We start from the raw sequence: 24357 nt of genomic DNA, 5'->3' as shown, positions 1-24357 counted from the left end.
TGGCTCACTCATTATGTAAATAAATAGAGATAAGTATAATTTTAATTAATAAAATAAGAGATCAAAATAAGAGACAGCTGGAAAATACATTTAGCTCTACGAAATAAACGTTCTCTGAAATAAATACAACGGAGCGTAATTTTAAAATAAAACTTTTTTGTATTAATTCATATCTGTATATATTTTACAGTCCAGTTATATAATTTGTCATTTCAATGGCTCTACTGTCGTCATTGTCATATAATCAGTTTATTAATAAAGGTTTATTTAAAAAACAAAACAAAACGTCCAATGAGATTCCACGTCGAAAGTCCTCGTCAGCGCACCGGTTCGACGCATGCGCAGATGACTAACTTCCTGCTTCCTGACAGCTGCACAACAACAACAGAAGACTTTTCGCTCTGTGCTCCGTGCGTGTTTCCCCGATCTTTGATTTCAGGTCATATCTGTGTCCGAGTCCACCTGTCTCACCTGTCCGTCTGTGTGTCTACATGCGCGCTCCCGTGTGCGCGGCGCTGCTGGTGTGGGTGCTGACGGATGCGGCGGCTCGTCAGTTCTCGGAGGAGGAGATGGCTGCTGTCAGGTACGAACACCAGCTCCGTCTGGACTCGGTTTAAAGTTGAGTTTTGTGCAGACACCACCCATCCTCCCTTCATCACGCCAGCTGGAGCGAGTCTGAGGGTGGGTGCGTGTGTCTGAAGGGGCAAACGCGAACACTAGACTGGGATCCCACTGTGAGTTTGAGAGTGGGGAAACTCCCACAACACAATAATCAAATAATAATTGTAAAGTGTTTTTTTTTTTTACTGTACGTTTCCACTCAGCAGTCATCTTAGCAATGCGTCCGGCAGATGTTTGGGTCGTTTTATTGTATTTTATTTACAAATTCACCACACTCAGACCACGAGCAACAGCTGGCGACTGTGGGGAGGAAGAACTCAAGACCACAAACAAGACAAAAAACAAACTGTGGAAGAGAGATGCCAAATTGAATGATATGCAGCAGTGGCTTTAAAACAATATAAGATAAGTGCGAGTTGCCTTCATTTGCATCTTAATTGTCTCTCATTTGTTTTTTGTGTTTGACTGATTCTGTTCCTAAGCAGTGGGTGTGGGCAGGTTTGATGTTTGTGGAAATATTTCACTCTACTATCAGCTGCATTTGCCTCATAATTTGAACGCTGCCTCCTTCTTTCTTTTAAGGGTTTGACTTAAGCAACTGACATGTGCGTTTAATTTTGTCAGATATTTCAAACTGATGATTACGAGAAGTCCCAACATATTCACAGGTTAATCGGTTTGTTTTTAAAAGCTTTGAATTCACCTGAAACACAAACGTTTTTAATGTGTCGATGAAAGCACACAGATTCGTTTAGGTGATGTAAAGTATGAACTCTGGTCCTAAACAACCTTAAACAGCCATTCGTGTACAGCTCGATCTGCTCTCGTTCGTTTGCGTGTTTGTTTGCCTGTGTCAGTAATGTGAGAAGCTTTTATTCTGAAAAACGTTGAAAGTTATTCTAACTGTTCAGTGGTTTACTTTGCTTGCTTTTCCGAAATCCCGTTAAAAAGTTGCTCTGGCTTCAGAGCGTTTCCATTTTGATTCTAATATATGTTGAAATATTTTTGTACTTGGATGTTTAACGTTTTTCACACGAGGGAAAAATTGCAGAATCCAATTTTTACTGAATTAGTTTCATCTAAATTTGAATGCTTTGATAAATTGTCCCGTCCTTAATGTAACAAACTTCATCTCTCAGACAGCGCATCAAATCCATGTTCTACCACGCCTACAACAGTTACCTTGACAACGCCTTCCCCTACGATGAGCTCCGCCCTCTCACCTGCGATGGACAGGACACGTGGGGCAGGTGAGGCAGTTTAAAAACTTGAATGTAAAGTACACTTTACTGCAGTGAACTTTTCTTTACTTAGAAAATCGGGTCAAGTTCAAGGACACAACGTGTGAAAATCAGTAGAAACTTTGTATTACTCACATTTCATGGATTGTTTCAAACTTCACAACACTACAGCCTTAGGGGACATGAGTATCTAGGTTGACCTTGACCTTCACTGTTAGCACCTAAGGTCAAAGTTGACCTTAAAAAAATAATAAAGATGCCATGTTGAGTGGTATTATGTGTATACACATACACAAGGCCCTACGACGTTACGATGACCCATAAAGTCACACAGCATGAATATATCCTAAAATCTCAGGTTTCTACAGCTGATAGAAGCCAAAGATTTCAGTCAGTTCTGCTCCAATCATACGGGTATCATAAGATAATCAAATCGATTAATCATCTTCACATTTCCAACAATTTCCAACAATGCTGACATCAGCATGTTTAATAAAAGCATCACTATTTTAACACAGCGTGTGCCTTTCAGGGAGATCTGAACTCTCTGAGCGCTCTTGTTTCTTTTATTTTGTAGTTATAAGACACTTCCTGTCTCAACAGGACACAGCTAGCACACGCCAAACCTTTAAGTATTTCTTTTACCTTTCTCTGATTTTTACCACCTTATAAAACCATCAGGTCACATTTATGAATTTATTTAGTATATTCAGGTGAAATTAGTTAATTTTATTTCCCTCTAATGAACAGATTCAAGATTTCTCTTATAAAAGTTTAATACATTTACTGCTTTTTCCAAAGTCCAACACATTACACACATCACATTAAAAAATTGTGACTTAAATATTAAATTATACGATTATGATTTTTTCTCTTGTTTATGTATTTATGCATGTGGAAGGAAGTTGCGTTTAGACAAAGAATTTCAAAGTAAAACATTGAAAATATTCTCTTCAATTAAAGTGGTTCAGAAGAAAACATTATGTCAGGTTAAGAGTTGTCAGAGACAGTAAAATGACCCCTGCTGCTCTTTTCTCCACAGTTTCTCGCTCACTCTGATTGACGCCCTCGACACTCTGCTGGTAAGACTGGAAACAGACGTTTTACGTTTACAGAGCCTTTAACAAACACCGATGAGCAGATGTTGTACTCCTGTGCCGTGACACGACAGTCGTCCGATGTGTTCTCTCTGAAGGTTTTGGGAAACCGTACGGAGTTCCAGCGAGTGGCGTCGATCCTCCAAGACACCGTCGACTTCGACATCGACGTCAACGCGTCCGTGTTTGAAACCAACATCAGAGGTACTGACGGACGATTCGGACTCTGAGGGGAAACTCATGTTCAACATTTAAACTGCTGTTTTTATATACACTGCACCTCTGGGCACAGGAGCTGTGGCAAAGGAGAGTGTCCACCTCAGGTTAATGTGTGTGTGTGTGTTTGCGTGTAGTTGTGGGTGGTCTGCTGTCAGCCCATCTCTTGGCGAAGAGGGCGGGAATGGAGCTGGAGCCCGGGTGGCCCTGCTCAGGACCGCTGCTGAGGATGGCCGAGGACGCCGCCAGGAAGCTGCTGCCTGGTGTGTTCTGGCGTTTCAGACTCTCTAGTTTTAATGAACTACTTTGAAAAGCACACATGAATAAATCAGTGAAATTTGTCTCAACAATAAATCAGCGTTTGAGACTCCCACCGGCATGCCGTACGGTACGGTGAACCTTCTGCGTGGCGTCAGTCCCACTGAGACACCGGTCACCTGTACCGCTGGCGTGGGAACCTTCATCCTGGAGTTCGCCACACTGAGTCGACTAACGGGAGACCCGACATTTGAGAACGTCGCCCGCCGAGCCCTGAGAGCCCTGTGGAAGACCAGATCTGACATCGGACTGGTAAATAAAGTGTCTGCTACAACCGTCCGCTCACATCCAACCCAAAGTGCAAACATGGCAGCTAAAGTCGGAAAAGGCCTAATGAGCATTTGTATAGGGTGAGCCACTGATAGGCCAGCTTGTCTTCCTTGGCTAGTCAGTGAAATTAATTTAAACAAAAACAAAAACATTTAAATATGCTGATTTTATGCGAAAGTTTCTGTGGAGGGCTTTGTGCCAAATCACAGCAGTCCTGGAGCTGGTGAAGGAGCGACCCTGCCAGAGCTCGCTGGCTTTTAGCTGAATGTGTCAATAAAAAAGGAACAGCCCTCCTACTTGTTTCTGTCACCTGTCTGCCCGCCCAGGTGGGGAACCACATTGACATCGTGTCCACGAAGTGGGTCGCTCAGGATGCTGGTATTGGCGCGGGAGTCGACTCGTACTTCGAGTATCTGGTCAAAGGAGCTGTTATGCTGCAGGATGAAGAGCTGCTCAGCATGTTCCAGGGTAACAGTCACAGCGCTTCCTCCTGACAGCTGCTAAGCAATTTCCTGTTTTAGTAAAAAAAAAAAGTTTGATTTGTGGAGACAAATAAAATATTTTTTCTAGCCTGTAAGTTGTCGTCAGGGTTGGTTTGTCCGATGCTTCCAGCTGCATAACTTCTGCACTTTCTGGCAAAAGTTTTGTGAAAGCTTCAGTTGATGCCTCTGTGCTAACAAACAGAAGGAAAACCAAACATCTGATCTCTGATCCTGTGATGTCTTTTATCAGCGTATGATCGAGCCATCCAGAACTACACCCGCTTTGACGACTGGTACCTGTGGGTGCAGATGCACAAAGGAACTGTGTCCATGCCCATTTTCCAGAGTCTGGAGGCCTTCTGGCCCGGCCTGCAGGTGAGTGAACGCACAAACACAAGTCTGTAACGGGAGGCTGTTAACATACAAACAAAGTTAAATCTGTGTTTCAGTCTCTGCTGGGAAACCTGGACAGTGCTGTGAGAACTTTCCAGAATTATTATTCTGTGTGGAGACAGTTTGGAGGACTGCCTGAGTTTTACAGCATCCCTCAGGGTTACACTGTGGATAAGAGAGAGGGCTACCCACTGAGACCAGGTCAGTCCACTAACACCCTCCGCCTATCGCGTTCTGTCTTCGGGGTCAAAGGTTACAGTCGGAGCTCATTCAGACTAATATTTATCAGCTTCAGGGAGTGATGGGAAGCTGGTTGATGTTTAGTGTCTTGAGATAATCTGAGCTAAACAGCAGGTGAGTAATGCTTTCTGAGATGGGCACCAACACAGAGCTTTATCGCAATAATATTTATTGTGATTTATTTATTGTGTATTATTATACACGCACAGTGTTGCTCCTGAGTTCAGCCCTCATCACGTCCCACCCCCTCAAGCCAAAGCTTCAGATATGAACTACTACCTTTCAGGACATCCCTCTCATGCATGCATGGAGATGAACCTTGAAGGCGCTGATGTCAGTTACCTGGGTGTCATAAAACTCCGGAGTCTAGTTTTTGGTTGTTTTCTGAGCAACTTGAAGTAACAAACCAGCTGATCTTCCTTCTTCCTACGTGTTTCAGAGTTAATCGAGAGCGCGATGTACCTGTTCAGGGCAACAGGTGATCACACCTATCTCCAGCTGGGCGTCGACGCTCTGGAGTCCATCGAGAAGATCGCCAAGACGCCGTGTGGATATGCCAGCGTAAGTCCCACTATCAGTTTGATTGGCTGGCCTTAGTTATCACTTTGAAGTGCTCGTGATTGAAAAGAGCTCACGAGTAAAGTTTTCCTCGCTCTTCTTCCTGCAGGTTAAAGACCTGCGAGATCACCAGCTGGACAACAGGATGGAATCCTTCTTTCTAGCTGAAACCATCAAGTACCTCTACCTGCTCTTTGACCCCACCCACTTTCTGCACGGCGGAGGGACGGAGGGGGACGGGTCGTGGGAGGAGGGTGGGGAGGCGGGGGAGTGTGTGTTAGGGGCAGGGGGGTTCATCTTTAACACGGAGGCTCACCCTCTGGATCCGGCGGCGCTGTACTGCTGCGGCCGGCACGACCAGGACCGCCAGGAGCTACAAGACATCCTGCTCACCCTGTCGCAGCCCGGCAGCCAATCAAAACCCCCTCCCAAACAGACAGAGGGGGGCAGCCAATCGGAGAGCATTGCTCTGAAACCCGGAGAGAAGAAGACGCCCCCTCTGCTGTCCTGCCCCGTTCAGCCGTTCAGCGCTCGGCTCTCCATCCTGGGGCAAGTTTTTACCGACGACACGTGAGACTGTTCGACTTCCTCCGAGCGTCTCGCCGTGAGCGACTGAGTGAGACCCGAATCTCAGCAGCTCAGTGAAAACAGAGTTTTGAGGTTTCCGTTTCCTAAACTGACCTTCCTACACAGATCTGCTGGGGTTCGCTTTTTGTTGCTATGAAGGAGCTCAGGACCAGAACTTTGCTGTGCTTTGTCGACTCAAATGTAATTTAAATTAAAGAGAAAATATATTTTTATTTAAAACAAATGTTGTTTCTTGTCTGTTTTACACGGTTGGTGATGAGGTGTTTTTTGTGCAGGCCAGGGCTTTTACTCTCTGAATGCCTGACAGTGTGTCGGTCACCACTGTGCTGCATGAACACTCTCCCATTAGGGCGTGGATGCACCACCTTGGGGTGTTGGTGGGGGGCTGGGTGTCCTGCAGTGTCTGGAACTGGGATTCTCGCAGCGGATTGGCTGGTTCCTTTGAGGATGTCGGGTGGTGCGTCCGTGGATGGCGATGGCTCTGTTTCGTCCACCTGACGGGTCGTATGTGTCAGAGCCACATTTCCTTCAGATGTTAGTGGTTCTGTCGTTGTGGCCGATCACTGTAGTTGACAGTTGTTGTTTGTTACAGTAGGCGGCACGCCTTCTTCAGCTTCTGTGAACCTGCCTCCATTAGTCTGAAGCCTGTTTGTTTATCCTTTGTGCGTTTACTGTCGTTGTTATAGTTACAGCAGACAGGAGTTACATCCCCAAATGATCCTCTACACCAGGGGTGCCCAATCCCGGTCCTCAAGAGCTACCGTCCTGCAGCTTTTAGATGCATCCTTGTTCCCACACACCTGAATCAAATGAATGGCTTGTTATCAGGCCTTTGCCAAACATGATGGCATGCTGAAGAGATCAAACCATTTGATTCAGCTGTGTTGGAGTAGGGATGCATCTAAAAGCTGCAGGACGGTAGCTCTCGAGGACCGGGATTGGGCACCCCTGCTCTACACCAAAGTTCAGTTCAGTTCAGTTCATTTTTATTTCAAACATTTCAAACATGTGCCTTCACAATCATTACAAAATATCATTCCATTATTTGTTTGAAAAGGAGTAGGCTGAAGTATTTACTTATTTGTCCCTACCCCCTCAAGTTTTACCTCTCATTCATTTAATTTTTTTTTTTTTTTTTTTTTTTTTATAGAGAAATGTCTAAAGGTCATCACGATATAAGGTTGTAATGACTTTGATGTGGGATGCTTTACAACCACGCAGCTCCTCCGTAGGGGTAAATGTGTCTAATCACTTAGAGGTCACAACTACGGAAACGACGGTCGGGTCACCGAGCTCGAGCAGTCTGCATTAACTTCCTTTGCACCATTTAAGGTTTCGTCTTCACTCTGAGAGTTTCTGTGACCAGCCAACGGTTTCTGAAATGTGGGGACAGATTTATAAGTTTCCAAAACAGACGGGAAGTGTTTTCCCCTCTAAATCCAGGATCCAGACCTCTGAGTACAAAAGACGGGAGTCAAACTGATTAAACTTTAAGTGTTTCTGTGAGAGCAGTTAAACAAAATTCTGACTGTTGATTGGGTTTACATCGCCTGTCAGCAGGAATCAGGAACAATGGGCTCGTGTTCAGGAGCCTTTGTCACTGTGGTTACTATAAAACCAGCAGACAGAACAATAGTCCACAAATGAAAGAATTAATAACACGAGAGCGTGCAGGCGGTGTCATGTCTGTGCCGTGTGGGTGTCTGTGCTCGCAGCAGCCAGACGGAGGCAGTGTTTTGCCTCCATAGTGCCAAAGTATGTCCGGCATCTGGGAGTCAGGGTCCTACAGAGACGTGTCACATACAGAAATCATGAACCTTTTCTAGTTTTCTTAATGTCTTCTTCTTGGACTGATTATATGCAAATCATTATTTTTATGTAACATTTACCCCGAGAAGCACAGCTGCAAGTGACTGAATATCAATTATTGATTACACATTGGTTTGTTTGTGATCCAGTATAGATTACAGTTTATTACTAATGAGTCCCAGCATAAACTTTTCCTGACGTACAAACAAAGATGGTCTGTTGAAACTCGGTATAATCATAAATTAAGTTCTGTGTGATGAGAAACAGTGCAGAGCCTCGTGACAGCAGACTGCAGGTCTTTACAGGAACACGAGTGAATGAAAAGCAGTGAGATCCAAGTCACTTGATACTATTTTACATTTAAAAGAGGGCACGTCCTGACGATTCAAAATCTGAGGGAGCCGGGCAGCAAATCCCCGCTCATCATTAATGACGAGCACGCGGCTCAAGTGCCCAAACCGCAGCGCTGCTAACAGGCTGACTGCAGATCAGCGCCCACAGACTCCCAGGTTAAAGTGTCAGACTTTGAAGTGGATCGTTTCTGTTGGGTTTATCTAGGCACAAAGCCGCTGGAACACAAGACCAACAAACTGCACGACAAAACAGAACAAGACAGAGCTCTTTGTGTTTGTGGCTCGCGAGGGAAGTTGAGGAAAAGATTCCTTCACCTGAACTCAACCAACTTCGACTGATTCCTTTATTGTCAGCAAGCAATCATTCATGAATATGCAGTTACAAATATACGTGACATCCTTAAGCAGGCATCTCTGAACAACATCAGTGTCTGGATTCTGTGTGTGTGTGTGTGTGTGTGTGTGTGTGTGTGTGTCCAGCCATACGTCCAGCCAGACAGACGACCTTTCAATGGACTTACACTGTATGCAGAAAAGCAGAAGTAAGCGTCTTGCTAAACTATAAAAACAGGAACTTGGTCGTGTCTCAAACACACATTTAAAGCACTTTTAAGAACAGCACAGTGTAGTTCCTGCAGCTATAATGGAAATGATAACGTCGAGACTGCTTCATCTCATGGTACACAAGTGCACACAGAGTCTTATCAGACCTAATAAGGATATGATTTTTATCAGCATACAAATGATTATACATTTCTAAGCATAAATGACCATCTTAAATGATCAATTCTGACAGTTTCCTTCTTGGTTATTATTTTTTGTTGTTTTTATTTTGGACTGACACAGACGGGCAGCTGATCAGTGACTGCCAGGCCTCATTTATACTAACTGGATGTGTGCTGTAGATCTCAAACCCCGGCTGGGCTCACAAAGACTTTGAAAATGTTGCCAGGAACCAAACCAAAGGCTTTTAAAAAGGAGCAGTAATGTTTTCTAGTCAATTCAAAGACTCACAGGTAAAAATCAGCAAGTATTGGTTTAAAACCTAACGAGGAACCTGCTGGATCATGAGCAGTCCAAACTATGTGGACTAAATGAAATACTGTAACGCTGCATAGGGAGGAACATTTTGTGCGTATGTGCGGTGACACGAAGGACTTGCAACACTTGACAAACGGGCTGAGCACTGCATCTGTATCGTGCATGTGAATATGCAGTGACGGAGTAACAAATGTTCTACGTGAAAAGTGAAGAGGTCATCTTCAGGAAGCAGAATGTTGCCATTAAATTTAAGGCTACGATTGATTTTGTCCTGTCATCTGTCTGTTTGATGCTCAGGAGGAGATCTGTGTGAGGGAGACACGAATAAACAAACCTAATCATGATTAAAAACTTCATATCCTCAGAGATTTGCAGCAGTTAAAATGGTGAAAGGCAGTTTTAACAGAGTGATTGTTTCTGGATTTCATGTAATTAAACATCAACTTTTCCTGGTGTGTATCCAGTTTTCCAGCTCTTCAGTTTCCTCACTGATCTAAATTACAGACTCATTTACCAGCAAACAGTTTTCATATGGATGCAAACGAGTCAGGAGTTCAGTCAGGGCAGGGCTGACGGCTGATTTCAGCTGAAGTCGTTCTGATTCAGAAGACTTATAGATCCTCCATCCTCCGTCTTACCAAAGTAATTGATCATCTTTCCACAAGAGTTCAAGAGTTTGTTGGATTATCTGATTATCTGGCTTCACAAGCTGTAATTTGACGGCACCGTGGTGGCTGAGTGGTTAGCACTGTTACCACAAAGCAAGAAGATTCAAACCCACCCAGAGCCCTACCGCGTGGAGTTTAACCCATGTTTGTGCGTTTAGCTCCACTCAATTAAAAAAAGGCAGGTTGCCCCCCGCTGAGGACACCCTCCCAAAATCAGAATTTCTTTCATTGTCTAAACTTTTATTATTGGTGAAAGTTCACCTGGTAAGGTCAGCTCTGCCTCATCCTCCATCTGAAAACTAAAGGGCCGGTGTCCTGCAGGTTTTAGATCTCACCCTGGGTCAACACACCTGAATCACAGGATTAGTTCATCACCAGGCCTCTGGAGAACGTCAGGACATGTTGAGGAGGTCATTTAGCCATTTAAATCAGCTGTGAAGGATCAAGGACACATCTAAAACCTGCAGGACACCGGCCCTCGAGGCCTGGGTTTGGACACCACTGCCCTAAAACAAGTTTTCACTGTGGCCATAGATCAAGGAAGCAGTGTCCCTTCAACCTGTCTTATTTCTGATGGCCAGCAGGGGGCGACACCTTTGGTTGCCAATAAGCTTGAATGGGAAAGAGTTGTTGAGTCCCTTTGCTCTGTGGTCTCAGTAAACATGTCCCTGATGGCTTTATGGGCTCCGTCACTATTTTCAGTGTTACTGACTCACATGTGAGATTCATTTGATCAACTATGGCCCCTGTTAGGGTCAAAAAGGTCAAAAAACTGTCACTTGCTGATGTCAAACAGAAGCCATTAATCAATTAATCAACACTTGAAGTTTTTTGTACTAGTGAGACAGAACGCCTGACACCGAATGAGTGAAAGGAAGACGAGAGGGTTTAAAATACATCAAAGAGAGAAATCGGTGTTTGTTGGAGGGTCCACACGGCCGGCTTTGCTGTGCAACTCTAGAAGTAAACAGAAGCTTTGTTTGTTCACAGGGCAACTCCACACAGCAGATTGAAGTTGGAGGTCGGTGACGGACCAGCATCAGAGCCGACTCTGGTTCTGTTCAGCAGAAATCCCCTCTGGCATTAAGGGCTGGACTCACCCTGCTGTTTCCTCCCCTCCGTTTTATAACCTTTTAACGTCCCTCAATCCTCCGTCACTATTCTGCATCTCTCTTTTCCTCCCCTCCTTCGTCCTTTCAGGGTGTGTTTCTGGATCGGTCTCCATTCATGACTCCATCATGACTAACTGCTCTGAATGTGAGCTTGACTTTGCTCCAAACAAGTCTTTAAACCGGATTAAAGTATTCATACCTCCCTTCCATTTCTCCACTCTGTCAGTCTACTTGATGTTGTTCTGTCTGGATTGTCGCTCTATTTTGACCTGTTTTATTTCATTATATTGCTGTTTTCAACCGTCTTAGTAGTTTTAAGTCCCTTAACTGTTACTTATCCACCTGTTAAATGGTGATGTATTGACCATCTGATAATGCTGTTTCTGCGTTGGCTGAGGCTCTCAGTGCTACACTGCTATGTTTTTTGAATAGACTTTGGTTCATCTGTCTATTTATCTGTCATGGTCCTGGGTCGTGTGACCCAGTGTGTTATGTTTAGCCTATTTTGATGTTTATTGTTTGTTTAGGTTCTCTAAGGTAGTCCAGCCATTTGTATATATTACCCTTGCATTAAGTCTCCCTTGCCCTTCGTGTGTTTATGTCTGTGTGTCTTGTACTGTCAAGTTCATGCTGTCAGTTATGTCATCTCCCCTGTACTAAGTTTCCCTGGGTCATGAGTCCTGTATGCGTGGTTATGTTTAGTTCTTGTCATGTCTAATTTCCATGTTTCCTGTTTTACTTTGTAAGTCTGTATTCATTGTCAGTGTATTCAGTTGCACCCTCCTGTCCTGTCGTTAGGTTCATGTGTGTCAGCTGTGATCCCATGTGTGGCCACTTCCCCTGATCATCCCTCATGTGTATTTAGTCTCTGTGTTTCATGTAGTCTGCGTCGCGTCGTCTGTGTTATCTCCCCTACCCCTTGTCATAGTTTCCCAGCCTTAACTAGTCCTAGTTTGTACTTTGTTTAGCCATAGTTTTCCCAGTCTATGTTCAGGTTTTCCCTCAGTTGCTTTGCTGCCTTGTTCCTTAAGTTTTCGGCCCTAAATAAAGGCTCGCCTTCTGTTAAGTCCGGTTTTGTGTCCTCACCTCTGTTTGCTCTTGGGTCCTCCACTCACTCCACACGGTCTGCCCCGGCGGTCCGTGACATTATCTGAGTCAGGACTGCAGGGGCGGCACAGATACTCGGACCTCTCGGGCTGCCACCAGTTCCTTTGGGGGCGTTTGATCCATCTCAGCATGATCCTGTTCACCCTGCAAAGGAAACTCATTTCTGCTGTTTGAAGTTGAGTAAAAGGTATGCACAGCCCCGGGCTCATGGTTTACTGGACACATTAAAGGTTAGGACCAAAACTTTAAGTAACTAAAGCCACATGACTTTTTGGGATCTTTCCATGAAATAACTGCAAACATAAGCTGTGTGATCAGAGGTACAGCTTATGATACTTGGCAGGGATAGTCATGATTTTGAATATTTGAATAGTCATTAAATTATAAAGACAGAAAAGTTTATGCAACTATGTTTTGTCTTCATGGCATAGATTCATGACGGTGTAGGAAACATTCAGAGACTTTGATTCGACACCATGGTACACACTCGTGTAGATCGACAGCATCACATCATCACTAACAGCCTGAATCACTGATACAGGGCAGGATGAATTGTGTGAAGTGTTGCCTCAGTTTCCAGTTCTTAGCTGACTGAAGTGGCACCCACTGTGGTCTCCTGCTGCTGCAGCTCATTTGCTTCAACGTTTGACATGTTGTGCATTCAGAGATGCTCTTCTGCATTCCTTGCTTGCAACAAACTGGATTTTTTTTTTTTTTGACCGTTCTCTGTAAAATCTGGAGATGTTTGTGTGCCCAAATTATATCATCCATCTCTGAAACATCAGACTAGTGAGGCACCAACATCCTGATACTCGGTTTGAACTTCAGCAGGTCATCTGGTCTGTAAGATTAGCTGATCATTTATTTGAGAAGCAGTTGTACCTAATAAAGTGGCTGAAAAATAACAATAGATGAAGAATGTGGTGCAGTGTTATGGGCGTTGTACCAGTAAAGCATTTGTAAAATTAACTGCTTCTGTATAAACAAGAGAAACATGCAAAGCCATCGAAATGTTGACTCTGCACGTCTTCTTCCTCTATAAAGACTTCTCAGGGATTACTTGTGTAGCTAAACCTCTTTACAGTGGCACAAAGGGGAGTTTCGCTGGTCTGGCCCACTTCAGCTTCTGTCCCATTTAAGACTTTCTCCTGTAACGCTAACTAACAAATGACTGCATGGTTGCACCAGAGAACTGACCACTTGTTAGCAAAGACATTATCTGGAGCTGCAAAATAGATGTGGTATCCAGTCCCTAAAAACTGTACTGACATCAAGACAAGGACACCAGAACATGCATTTTTCATGACTCAGTCATATCACACTCTTTGAGAAATATTTACCTTTGGCTCCTGCTCCTGTGTGTTTTTAGCCAAAGCATCCACAGCTGGTCATGTCATCTAGAATTAAGTTCCAGCTTCACTCATCCTTGTAAATCCTCATCATTCATTCACACCTGTTTGACTATGTGTGACTGTATCACAGAGGAGTGTCATGGTCCCAGGGTGGCTTTGATTAAGTTTCAGGCTGTCATATTTGAAGTAGTATTTTTAGTTCTCTGAGTGTTTCATCTTCCTGTGTCTGTTCCCCAATCTGAGTGCTGTCTCTGTAATTGGTATTTGTCTTTTGTTTACTTCCTGGTAACTTCCTTCCTGTCTGTTTCGTCTTTAGTAAATTATGTTACTTGCATGTTCCTTGCTGAATAACTTCATGTTTAGCATGTTTCATCGTCTCCTTGTTTCATGGTTTATGGTTGTTGTTGATTTCCTGTTTTATTTTGGTAGTTGGTTCTTGTGGCTTGTTTGCTCGTTTCTTAGTTTTTCTTCCTTCCTGCCTGATTGTCTTGATCACCTTCACCTGTGTCTTGTTCTCACTCTCAGACTGTATAAAGAGTCTGAATGTTTAATGTTGAGCCGAGTGCTGTTCTTCAGAGATTTCTATTGTAGTCTCCCGGGTTCTTAAATCTAGTTAGTCCTGCCATCTGCTTGGGGTTTATCCTCCAGGTTCATTGTCAGTGAAGCTCCTCATAATCTGGAGGTTCTATGTCCTGCATTTGTTTCAGCTTCTTACTGCACCTGAGGGATCGACTGTGAAGCGAGGACTGTTTTAATGGTCAACGATGGCTCTGCACACACTAACTCTTTTTGGACACGTTTCATTCCTGTCACCATCACCACCTCCAATCAAATGACCTTTCAACAGCTTTCTGTGCTCTCACTGCGTTTGGAGACTTTACAAGAGCTTTCATCATCCGTTTCACTTTAGCTGAAAGTACTTTTCTGTGCTTCAAATGAAATAGAAACTTCAACATTTGGACTTCAGATATTTTTGCTGCTTTCATTTTTACAGCTGACTTTGACTGGATCTTTCCCTCTTGAAAGTTTCTACTTGAGTACGTATATCAGGCTTTATCCTCTGTACGTTCTGCTGTTTTTCTGTCTTCATTTCCATTTAAATCTCTTTCTGAACATTTATTTTAAGTGTTTTTCAAACAAAGCCTCCCATCCTGTCTCTTCTCTGCTGAGGTTTTCTGTGCTTCACGCTCAGAATAACAATAACAGAAAGAGAAACATGTGGTGATGCAATCTATCTCAGCTGCTTTCTTTCCTGTAGGGGTGAAATCAGTCAGAGGGGATTTTCTGCAGCTCAGCACCAGTATGCTGGATTTGAACTTTGTTTTTCCCCCGTTCTGGATTTTAAAGAGAATTCCTCCAGCAAACAACCAGAGAAACAGACCTGCAGCGATGATTAACTCCAAAAAATCTGATTTCCAAAGAGGAAGACGAGTCAGACAGTCTCTTCAAAATGTGACTCAACATCCTTTCCAACTTCCTGTTTGATTTTCTGATTGAACATTTTTGTCACTGTGAGGTTTCAGATCTGGAAAAACCAAAGTATGTTACCAATACAGCTGCTACTCAAACACCTGAAATACTCAAATATTTTGGCCCTCATGAACATGAAGCATTAATTAAATGTAATGCAACTGAAATATATAAAATTAAATATGTTCAAATCAAAAATATATACATTGTATAAAGTGAATGTAAACCAATAATGTAAATTACACCAGATTCCATTAAATCGGATGATTTACATGGTAAATATGAAACGTTTCATTAAAAATGTGCAAATAATGAAAGTATTTAAAGTCAGGATTTTGGGCGTGAACATCATTTCTACTGTAGCATTCAACATCTCTGAATCTTGTCCTACATTTCTCGAGTTAGATCATATATTTCAGCACTTTTTCCAGACAGAAGGAGTTGACGTCTCTCTCATCGGTGTCTCTTTTAATTAACTGTAACATGTGAGGTTAAGTTCTGAACCGCTGCCTTTCCTCCCAGCTGGTCACGGGAGTGTCATCGCTACTCTAAAAAGATTTACAAGTTGAGGAAAAACTCCAGCTTCGAGTCCAGGAAGTGAGTGAAAGTCTTTGTAACTGACCCTGCAGTCCGGACCGTCAACATTATGACCTCACATAACACCTTGTGCAGGAGAAGCACTGAGTGATAACCCAGCCTTCAAGTGGAGGACCATCACTACGTCTCAGATGAGCCTACAGCTCAAAAACGGAACAGCAGTCTTTGCAGTATCCAAGACAGAATAAGGTGCATCTTGACGGGAGCGTGACAGGGGAATGATCACTTTGTCAGATAATCACAGGGCCGTGCAGCATGTATTTGTCCCTCAGGGTCAGACTGTCAGTGTGGAGATTTACTGAAAAGCCCAAACAGTCCAAACAAATGACAGCTGGGCAGCCTGCCATCAACAAAATTGTCACTCATCACCCGCCTTACTTGCCACATTTGACTCGTTTCTTCCCCAAAATGAAATGTAAGCTCAAAGGTCACCATTGTGACATGCTGGCGCTGTTTAATGCACTGAGCAAACTGAGCGTTCAGTTCAGTTCAAGTGTTTAGTGTGCTGGGAGCACTGGGAGCTGTGTTACCACTGCACAGCGATTTCAGATACATCACGCCTCAGCGGTGAAAGATTTGCTCTAAAATAACGCCGAGACGACCGTGGGAGGAAACGCACCGGAAACCAAGCATGAGGCTGCCTGAGAAGCAATTGATTGGTGTAACTGATGGTGTAACAAAGATCATTTTTATATGTGATTATTAAAACATATTGAATTCAACACCTGACACCAGTGAGATCGGTTAACAGTTTATTGGCAAAGGTGTGAACACCAGTGAACCCATTAGGACCAGTAATCTGAGTGAAATCAGGCCCAGGATATCTAGTTACTGGGTGAGGTGCAGCAGTCACATCGGTGAGGGTTCGACATTGTCTCCAAGGAACAGTCAGCTTCCTATATCGATGACATCATCACTGAGCCTGTGCAGGTCTAGGAACAGATGATGACGTCAAGGATGGGCGTTACGCAACATGCAGGTCTGCTCAAATATTGCATAATGCAATGCATGTGTGTGAGAGAGATTTGGCTCCAGGCCCCCAAATTAATCATAAACCGAAGGAGTGAGAGGTACCACACCCAACACACACACACACACACGCACACATGTACACATGCGAGGCCGCTCATCTGGTTGCCATTAGCAGCCAGTCAATGACAACAGAATCACATGGGCTGGGCTCATGCACATACACACCATTGCATATTATTCAAATGATGCATGGATGTGTGTGCGAGTGATGTGTGTGCGAGTGATGTGTGTGTGTACGTTGGGGAGTGAGGTTGTGTTGTGCAGTGAAGGACTTCAGAAAGTGTGGATACTTTAAAAAAACAGGCTTGTTTGGTATGAGGGGGGATTTTTGAAAATGAGAACAAACTTTACTGTGAAAAATAGGGACATATTCTTAAGTCAGGATCTTTTTTGTGTGATGTTTTTGGATTGGAGAAGTGGAGGTTTAGGTCATGATCAGGTGTAAGCTGGTCCGACTTTAACATCAGCTCCAGTCTGCAACCAAAGGGGAATTCCACATCTCCTCCTCCTCTCCACCACTATCCCATCTCTTCATATTTCACTCCATTTGTTCTTGTCATGTTTCTCTCTGTGTGACAGAAACTCCCCTTGTAGACAAAGCATAAAATATTCTAAAAAACACCCTTGAACAATTAAAAAGACTTTGGTTTGATCTTAAGTCGTTAGCATTGAACACAAATGTTTGGTTCAAGAGGATTAAACTGGATTAGCCCACATATCACTGACACTGCTGCGACTGTCTCTAATAAGTGTGATTTAATATTTGGCAGGATAATTTATGTCAGATAAATATGGTTAAAAATAATCTCTGACCCTAAAACAAGATGTTTTATTCCCTGTATGTTCTTGTTATACCCTTTATGTTCATTCAAAATTTCCTTCACATAGATTGTAGTCATATCCATGCAAGCTTCACATAGATTTAAGCTACGGATCCCTTTTAAAGTCATCTTCTGGGAGAAGAACAGCTTTTGATGCCTCTCTGCTCCTCGTGCAGATTCTGTCCTGACAGAGGGAACTATCATCTTTCCTTGTCTCCTCCTCCCACTGGGCTGTGTCCAAAACAACATCGAACCATCTCCGCAGGCCCCGTCAGCATGGAGCTGCTCGCCCTGTCCCTCAAACACAGGACCGGCGACTCTTCAAATTTAAGCTCAACAATAAGTCTGAAGTTTAAAAAAGGGTTCAATACCAAGATCTGTCTGCTCTTTTTACTTTTGTTAAGGAAAATCCAGCAACTCGCTCCACACGTGGACACATTACAGAGTTGGAAGCGTTCACTCTGATCCAGCAGTTGTTTAAACTCTAAGAAACTACAAATTTTATGCATATCAAGCAAATCTGGACTTTTTGGGCTTTAAAATGACAAAATAATTCTCTTCTTTTCGGAGCCATTTGATTTTTCTCTCTAGTCTAGATTGAGGACTAAATCAACACTGGTACCAAAATCTATCAAAGTTAAGATGAAGCTGTCTGTGTGTGACTACAGGACATGGATGCACACTCATGCTGTGGGAAGCAGACCTTCATAATCGCTCCGTCACTTACAGCATAAAGCTTTGTGAAAAGAATAACTCAGATCATATCTTGGTGCTTATTTCTCTTCCTGCTGATTTGATTTAACTTTCCGTTACATCCAGTCTTACTGCACCAGCTGTCACACACTCAGGAGACTCCCTACATCAGAACGAACATGACTATACTTATGTTTGGCTCCTCTCCACCTTCCAGCTGGAGCAGATTGCAGGACAAAAGGAAAAAAAAGTGGACACTCCGACTCCACCCTGCGAGTTTCACAGGTCTGGAAAAGAGATCTTACAGGATGTGATTCATTAAAACTCTGCTTGTCGTCTCATTTGATCTGTGATTGTTGTCTTTTTTCTGTTATCCATTTGGTCTCACGCTGTGTTTTCACAGTAAAAGATTTCACTTCACACAAAGAAAGGTCGATAACTCCGTGAGCTCTCTGATCTCTTCAACGTGTGCCTGAAAGCAAAGTCGGCAAACTTCAAATACGTGATGTAAATTAGTACGTTTAAAATTTTAAAAGAATTTCCTGAAAATCTGGAAAACAAAGTGCAAAAATAAAACATGCATCAACACATCATGGCTATCCACACTGTATTAAAAATACCAGAAATGCTTTATTGTAATGTAAGTAAATACTATAAATACTAAAGCTTTAGAGTTGGAAAAAAGAATATTGGTGCAAGTTACCGCACATTTTTGAGGCATGAGAGTGTTTTTTCTCAAGTCTCAGGAGAATGTACAGTACATGTTTGAATCAGCTCTTTGTTCGGGTGTGGCCTCTAAATCACGACTGTACACCATATTATCCATATCAAAGAGAGTGTAAGGCTCAGTATAGTTCAGCTTACAGTAGTTCTGTTCACTGTTTTATTATCAGGACTGTGAGATTGTCATGAATTCATTTTTACCCCAGTCAGCTGGCACACAACCGCCCGATCCCAGAACAGTGGAGGGAATTTTACTTCAGTTACAAAAATCCTTAATAAAACAGAGGAACGCAGTTACACAGTATCCTCTCTAACAGCAGGAACACATTATTTTATAAGCTGTATTTTCAGCTTTGTAAAGAAGCAACACTTTTGTGTTTTACTGGTAGTCCTCGCTTATGAAACATGGTAGGAACACGCTGAAACATGAAGCATGCACATCGTTTTCACAGGACTCAACGCAGTCGCCTGGAAAACTGTGGATCCTGTGATTCAGCAGCTTGTAGAACCACCCTCAGCAGCACTAACTTGAAGTAATCAGTTTCTGTACAACTTTATCAGTCTCACATCACTGCAGAGGAATTTTGGCGCTCTCTTCTTCGGGATGTTTGTTGAGGTTCGCAGGCGTTTGTTTGTGGACAGATATCTTTACATGCCACCACAGCATTAAAGGTTAAGTCTGGACTTTGACTGGTTCACTGCGGCACCTTGATTCTTTTATTTTTCAGATTTACTGCTTGGGATCTTTGTCTGGTGGTCCAGTCGACCCACTCTGGTCCCAGCTTTAGAATACTTTGGTATACAGAGAAGTTCAACCATTACTATTTTTGTGCAATAAAACAAATAAAATGTTGCGTTTTCTACAAAAACGGGAACATTAAAGCCCGACATCGACACCGTCAAACTCTGGATACTGTGCAGTGGAATATTCTGACCTTCTCTGTGTTATGTTGATATGGCTGAATGGATGGAAGGCTCCACAGGCTCCAGAGCGTCATGTTGTGTCTTCATGTAATCCTCTGTTTCAACATAAAGTACTCGTCTGTACAAGTTATCTTTTACATGGACTGTTCTGATGGTACTCTTTGACCGTGGCAGGCAGATTACATGCTTGGATGAATGAATCTGTGCTTGTTATCATTCTTAGTCAAAAGCCATGCAGACTTTTATTGTGAAATGTTGTTTGAGCAGGTTTATAGGAAGCAAAAAACACTATGATCCGCTTTGTCAAACATCACATCTGTGGTGCTCTTACTACCACTCACGGTCGTCGCCCTTCTTCCTGATCTAGCTTCAACAGCTCTTTCCCACAGCCTGTGGCAACACTCATCAAGTTTATCCCTCTGTTGGATCAGGATATTATTTAACGAACTTAGTGAATTTGTTCATTTCATTTCCAACTCCATATTTTGATTGAGTGAAAAAGATTCTTATGTCATGTTGGTGCAACCTCTGGGTTCATGCTTGTCACGGTCCTGGGTCGTTGATCCAGTGTTTTGAGGGTTCATGATGTACTTTTGGTTTATGAAGTTATGTTCCAGTGTTTCATCCGTTGTATTCACTCTGTTGTTTGTATCCCCAGGTCTTAGTTTGCTGTCTAGCCTTTAAGTTTCGGTTATTATTCCCCCCTCTGTGTTCCCCGTCCACTTGTGTATATAGTGTCTGCGTCTCCTTCTGTCCGGTGTTGTGATCTCCCTCTTGCTGTGTGTCGTGTCTGTAAGGTAACTCCTTGTATAATTCTTTCTGGTTAGTATCTCCCAGTTGGCCTTCCCAGTTTAAATCTGTTCTGAGTGCAGTCCTGCTTGTGAGTCTGGATTTTGGGTCCTGGCACACACAGATTACCGTGACAATGCCATGTCTGAAACAAAGTGTTTTAGGTCCTGTTTAAGAGAACTACCTTTTGATTGGCTGTTTATCATAAACAGAAGGTTTGACAGCTGAGTTGGTGCTGAGTGCTCACAGCCAGAACTGTGTGTCCGAGATGGCCTTAAAAGGAGTCACTCTCTATGACATCACAGAGATCCAAGACTAGAAAAAACTGCGATCTTAGTCTGAAAGGCTGAGGATCATAGAATTTATTACTTGCCTCGTTATTTGAAACTTTGGCAATATTCAATATGGATAATTCCATATCCTGTTACAGTTCAGCTACTGTAACAGTTATATATGACAGAAAACGAGGGAAAAGTCCTCTTTGTTTGGATATCTGCTGCTGCTCGTTCAGTCCTACACTCATTTAGGTTTGACGACCTAAATCCACCCTGAACTTATTGTCTTCAACACTCCTGACAGTTGATGTGACACTGAGGTCAGGACTCGTGAATGTCGCATCAACATGAGGTTGGTGTTACTCAGCAAACGCTGACCCCACAGGATTCAGTTTCATGTATTCATCCCATCTGCTTCCTTTACCACACACACATACACTTACTCAGGAATGTGTTACATTGTACAGTGAAATGTGAGCCTGTGGGTACAGCAGGGTGTGTGTTATGATGTGATGTACTTGGCTGAAAGAATGAAAACACAGCTTTGGCGTTCACAAAAAACAGTTACCGGTTCTAATTGCATCTGCGTGGCAGACCGAGTCCATTTCTGAGTGACCGTCCCTCAACATAACAACTCCTAAAACGAAACTTTTGCAAAGCTATCACCCATAAATGTGATGATTTATGGTCACAGTGTGAGAGCATTGCTGGGTCGCTTCATATTTTCTGGCAGCTCGTTAGTTACAGATGTGACAGCTGTGACTCCTCCCTCTCCATGATGTGGTTTTCTGTCCTCGCTGATCACAGATTTTGGTCCTTCAGTGTTTCTGTTTGTGATGCCATTTGTCAAAGGTTGCCTGGGAACAATAACAACAAGAGTTAAACATTTTAACAAAAGCATATAATGAAAGTGGGCCAACTATTCATCATGTTAGCTTTATGTCTGTGGAAGTCCTGCATGAGTGACAAATAAACATAACAGATGAATGACACCAGCAGAAGTGACCTGTTTCTGCCTGGGCCACGTCCTGATGCTGCTCAAATGATGTCGTGTTTATGGAAGCTGTGCGGTATTCAATAAGAAATTAATGGACTTTTGTGTCCCAAAAACCATGACGAGGACATTTCTGAACCAGAAGCTGTGGGTGGATAAAAGCATCTACACTGCTCTGAGGACCAACACCACCGCCTGTAATAAAGAGCTCTCAGTCAGTAACATGAGGAAATACAAGGCTGCCTCTGATAAAGTCCACAGAGCGCAATCTGTCTCCAGAAGACCACGTACCATCACAGACTGTAAGGAAAAACCCTCGATCTCTCTGGCTGGAGAAGCACAGATCTTCTATGTGTACTTTGAGGGCAGGAAACCAACGTACCACCTGGTGGATTCATGACAACCACTGGGACAGATCACAACTTAAGGAGGACTTGATTCCCTTGAAGGCCGTGAATTTATTAGACGTTTTCTCAAGGGAAGTGCCAACGAGCTAGTCCCTGTGATATATTTAACGACTGCATCATCCCCACCAGAGATGGGCAGTAACGCGTAACGCGTTACTGTAATCTGATTACTTTTTTCAAGTAACGAGTAAAGTAAGGGATTACTATTGCAAAAACGGTAATTAGATTACCGTTACTTTCCCGTAGGAACGCTGCGTTACTGCGTTACTAAAATTGTGATTTTTTTTTTGCGAGAATGTCTCATGACAGTGACGTAAGCGAGTGCGACGTTGGTGACAACAGCTGTGTGCAGATCAACAATGGATCATATATCGAGTGCAGAGAGAGTATAGGGCTTTGGAGTTGACGTCACGCCGCAATGCATTGTGGGAGCACAGCTCCATTTTCGGGGTCTACGAATCAAAGCAAACACACTGTGTTGGAACGACGACGACAAGAAACATGCTTAAAAGCAGCTCAAAAGAAAACGGACGGTATAGAGACCGATTGCGTCCAGAGGCGAAGCAGCGGTACTTGAAAAAAATAGAGTGCATCGCAAATCTGGACCCATATGAAATACGGCAGTGGAGTAAAGACCCAGACGACCTCCCGCCACTGTCCTACCCCGATATCTTCACGTATCTTGTTTGTGGAGTAAGTGCTTACACAGCGAACCAGTTTCGTAATTACAAGTCACTTGAGGCGCACATCCAATTTACAAATGGCTGGGTGCAAGATTTGGCTATTTTCAAGCCGCCAAACTCTGAGTACATCGTCAAAGTAAGTCAGCTGGAGTGCAGCTTTACAGCTGTGGCTCCAGCAAACATCAGCTGATACTAGAAATTAATATTAAATAAATTCTAACAACAGCTGATCAAGCTTAAACGTGCTGCTGTTGTTTAGCGCGACATCCACTGGTTTCCTCTTTCGGCGCAAAGTGGGCGATAAACAAACAAGAGAGCCGATCAGCTGATCATTGATCAGTTTCATGATTGAAGTAGAAACGGGAGAGGGAGGGGAGAGGATGAGAGAAGAAGAGGCAGCTGTGCAGCAAAGACACAGAATAACTCCAGCTTTGTGCCTTTTCCATTGTAGCTGAATTACGGGACAAACTGTTCCTTTTCACCTCAACAAGAAACGCGTAATATTTCCTCTGAATACCAGACGGGACGGTTGGCAACTCTAATAACTTATGAACAAAATAAAGTTCAACATCATTAACTTCATAGCACCACCCAGCTGTATAGAAACTCCGTCATGCTAGCTAGCACGCAGTACGGAAAAAGTCAGCATAACGAAAATAAACTCCACCTACACTTGGTCAGAGCGTTCTCACTCCCGAGGCGTAACATGTCGACGTTTTGTCACGTCCCGCGGCGTTCCTGAGGAACGCGAAAGGAGACCTTCGGCGTTCTTATGGTACGCGGTGGGTTATGGCTGGAATCCAGTGCAATGACGCTCCCGCTGTCATGGTCCCTGTGCCTCACCAGCTGATTCTGTATTAGGCAACATGTTTTCTCTCTCTCTCTCTCTCTCTCTCTCTCTCTCTCTCTCTCTCTCTCTCTCTCTCTCTCTCCTGCCGGGGCGATGCTCATTATGGGCTCCCGCCCCTGGCCCACGCACCTGCTGCCGATCGGGATAATCACAAGGCCGATTTAAGACAGCAGCACTGTGTCACTCGTCGCTGGATCGTTGAGTTATCAGCGTCAGTCGCTCAGTAGATTGTAAATAAGGATCTGTGAGTTCGTTCCGTCTGTTCGCCTCTAACTATAATCTCTGTGTACAGATCTATCCCGGACCTTTCCCTGCCTGCCTGTCATCCCGTGGACGAGTGAGTGGATGGTGTTTCCCCAGTGTGGGGAGTGAAGAGAGAGAGCCTTTGGAGGACGTCAGATTCCCGTCTTTTCCCTCACATACCCCGGAACCCTGGACCCCCCTCCCCTCCCTCCAGCACTTTGTAAATAGCATCACCTGGTGTTGTTGTGTAAATAAAATCTGTAAATCCTGTAAGGAGTCCCGGTCTGCGCCTGAGTCCGTTAACTGAAACCTGACACCCGCGGTAATAGACGTTCCAGCCCTGTATTCCAGCCCTAAACCTAACCTTATCCCTAGCCCTGACCATAACCT

The 24357-nt window shown here is 43.6% G+C and overlaps 1 protein-coding gene and 1 long non-coding RNA gene across 4 annotated transcripts; both read left to right on the top strand.

Annotated features, from left to right (window-relative positions):
* Window positions 1-334: 334 nt before the first annotated feature.
* Window positions 335-6247, top strand: edem2 (ER degradation enhancer, mannosidase alpha-like 2). 3 transcript variants are annotated; one of them, XM_076878417.1, is made up of 12 exons: window positions 335-583; window positions 901-1030; window positions 1761-1871; window positions 2905-2944; window positions 3058-3163; window positions 3313-3438; window positions 3534-3745; window positions 4090-4231; window positions 4496-4620; window positions 4695-4839; window positions 5318-5439; window positions 5546-6247. In XM_076878417.1, exons 3-12 carry the CDS (start codon window positions 1777-1779, stop codon window positions 6008-6010), a joined length of 1578 nt encoding a protein of 525 aa, XP_076734532.1. In that variant the 5' UTR covers window positions 335-583; window positions 901-1030; window positions 1761-1776; the 3' UTR covers window positions 6011-6247. The 3 variants fall into 3 exon arrangements, with proteins under 3 accessions (XP_076734532.1, XP_004573281.1, XP_076734533.1); XM_076878418.1 differs by lacking the exon at window positions 335-583 and adding an exon at window positions 590-734; XM_004573224.2 differs by lacking the exon at window positions 901-1030.
* Window positions 6248-11469: 5222 nt separating this feature from the next.
* Window positions 11470-15263, top strand: LOC143414259 (uncharacterized). The gene is made up of 3 exons (XR_013094780.1): window positions 11470-12301; window positions 14174-14503; window positions 14725-15263. It is a non-coding gene; the product is annotated as an uncharacterized LOC143414259 (long non-coding RNA).
* The last annotated feature ends 9094 nt before the right edge of the window (window positions 15264-24357 follow it).

Source organism: Maylandia zebra, linkage group LG20 (genome assembly GCF_041146795.1).
Source record: "Maylandia zebra isolate NMK-2024a linkage group LG20, Mzebra_GT3a, whole genome shotgun sequence".
Classification (NCBI taxonomy): Eukaryota; Metazoa; Chordata; class Actinopteri; order Cichliformes; family Cichlidae; genus Maylandia; species Maylandia zebra.
Note: the sequence above shows the minus strand (reverse complement) of the source record. Positions and strands in the feature narration are given on the sequence as shown.

Bases quoted from the DNA above. Each gene is read 5' to 3' on its own strand.
- edem2 (XM_004573224.2), top strand. From the start codon at position 492: ATGCGCGCTCCCGTGTGCGCGGCGCTGCTGGTGTGGGTGCTGACGGAT. The intron at 4,621-4,694 runs GTGAGTGAACGC...TCTGTGTTTCAG, and splicing joins CCTTCTGGCCCGGCCTGCAG to TCTCTGCTGGGAAACCTGGA. The intron at 4,840-5,317 runs GTCAGTCCACTA...TACGTGTTTCAG, and splicing joins GGGCTACCCACTGAGACCAG to AGTTAATCGAGAGCGCGATG.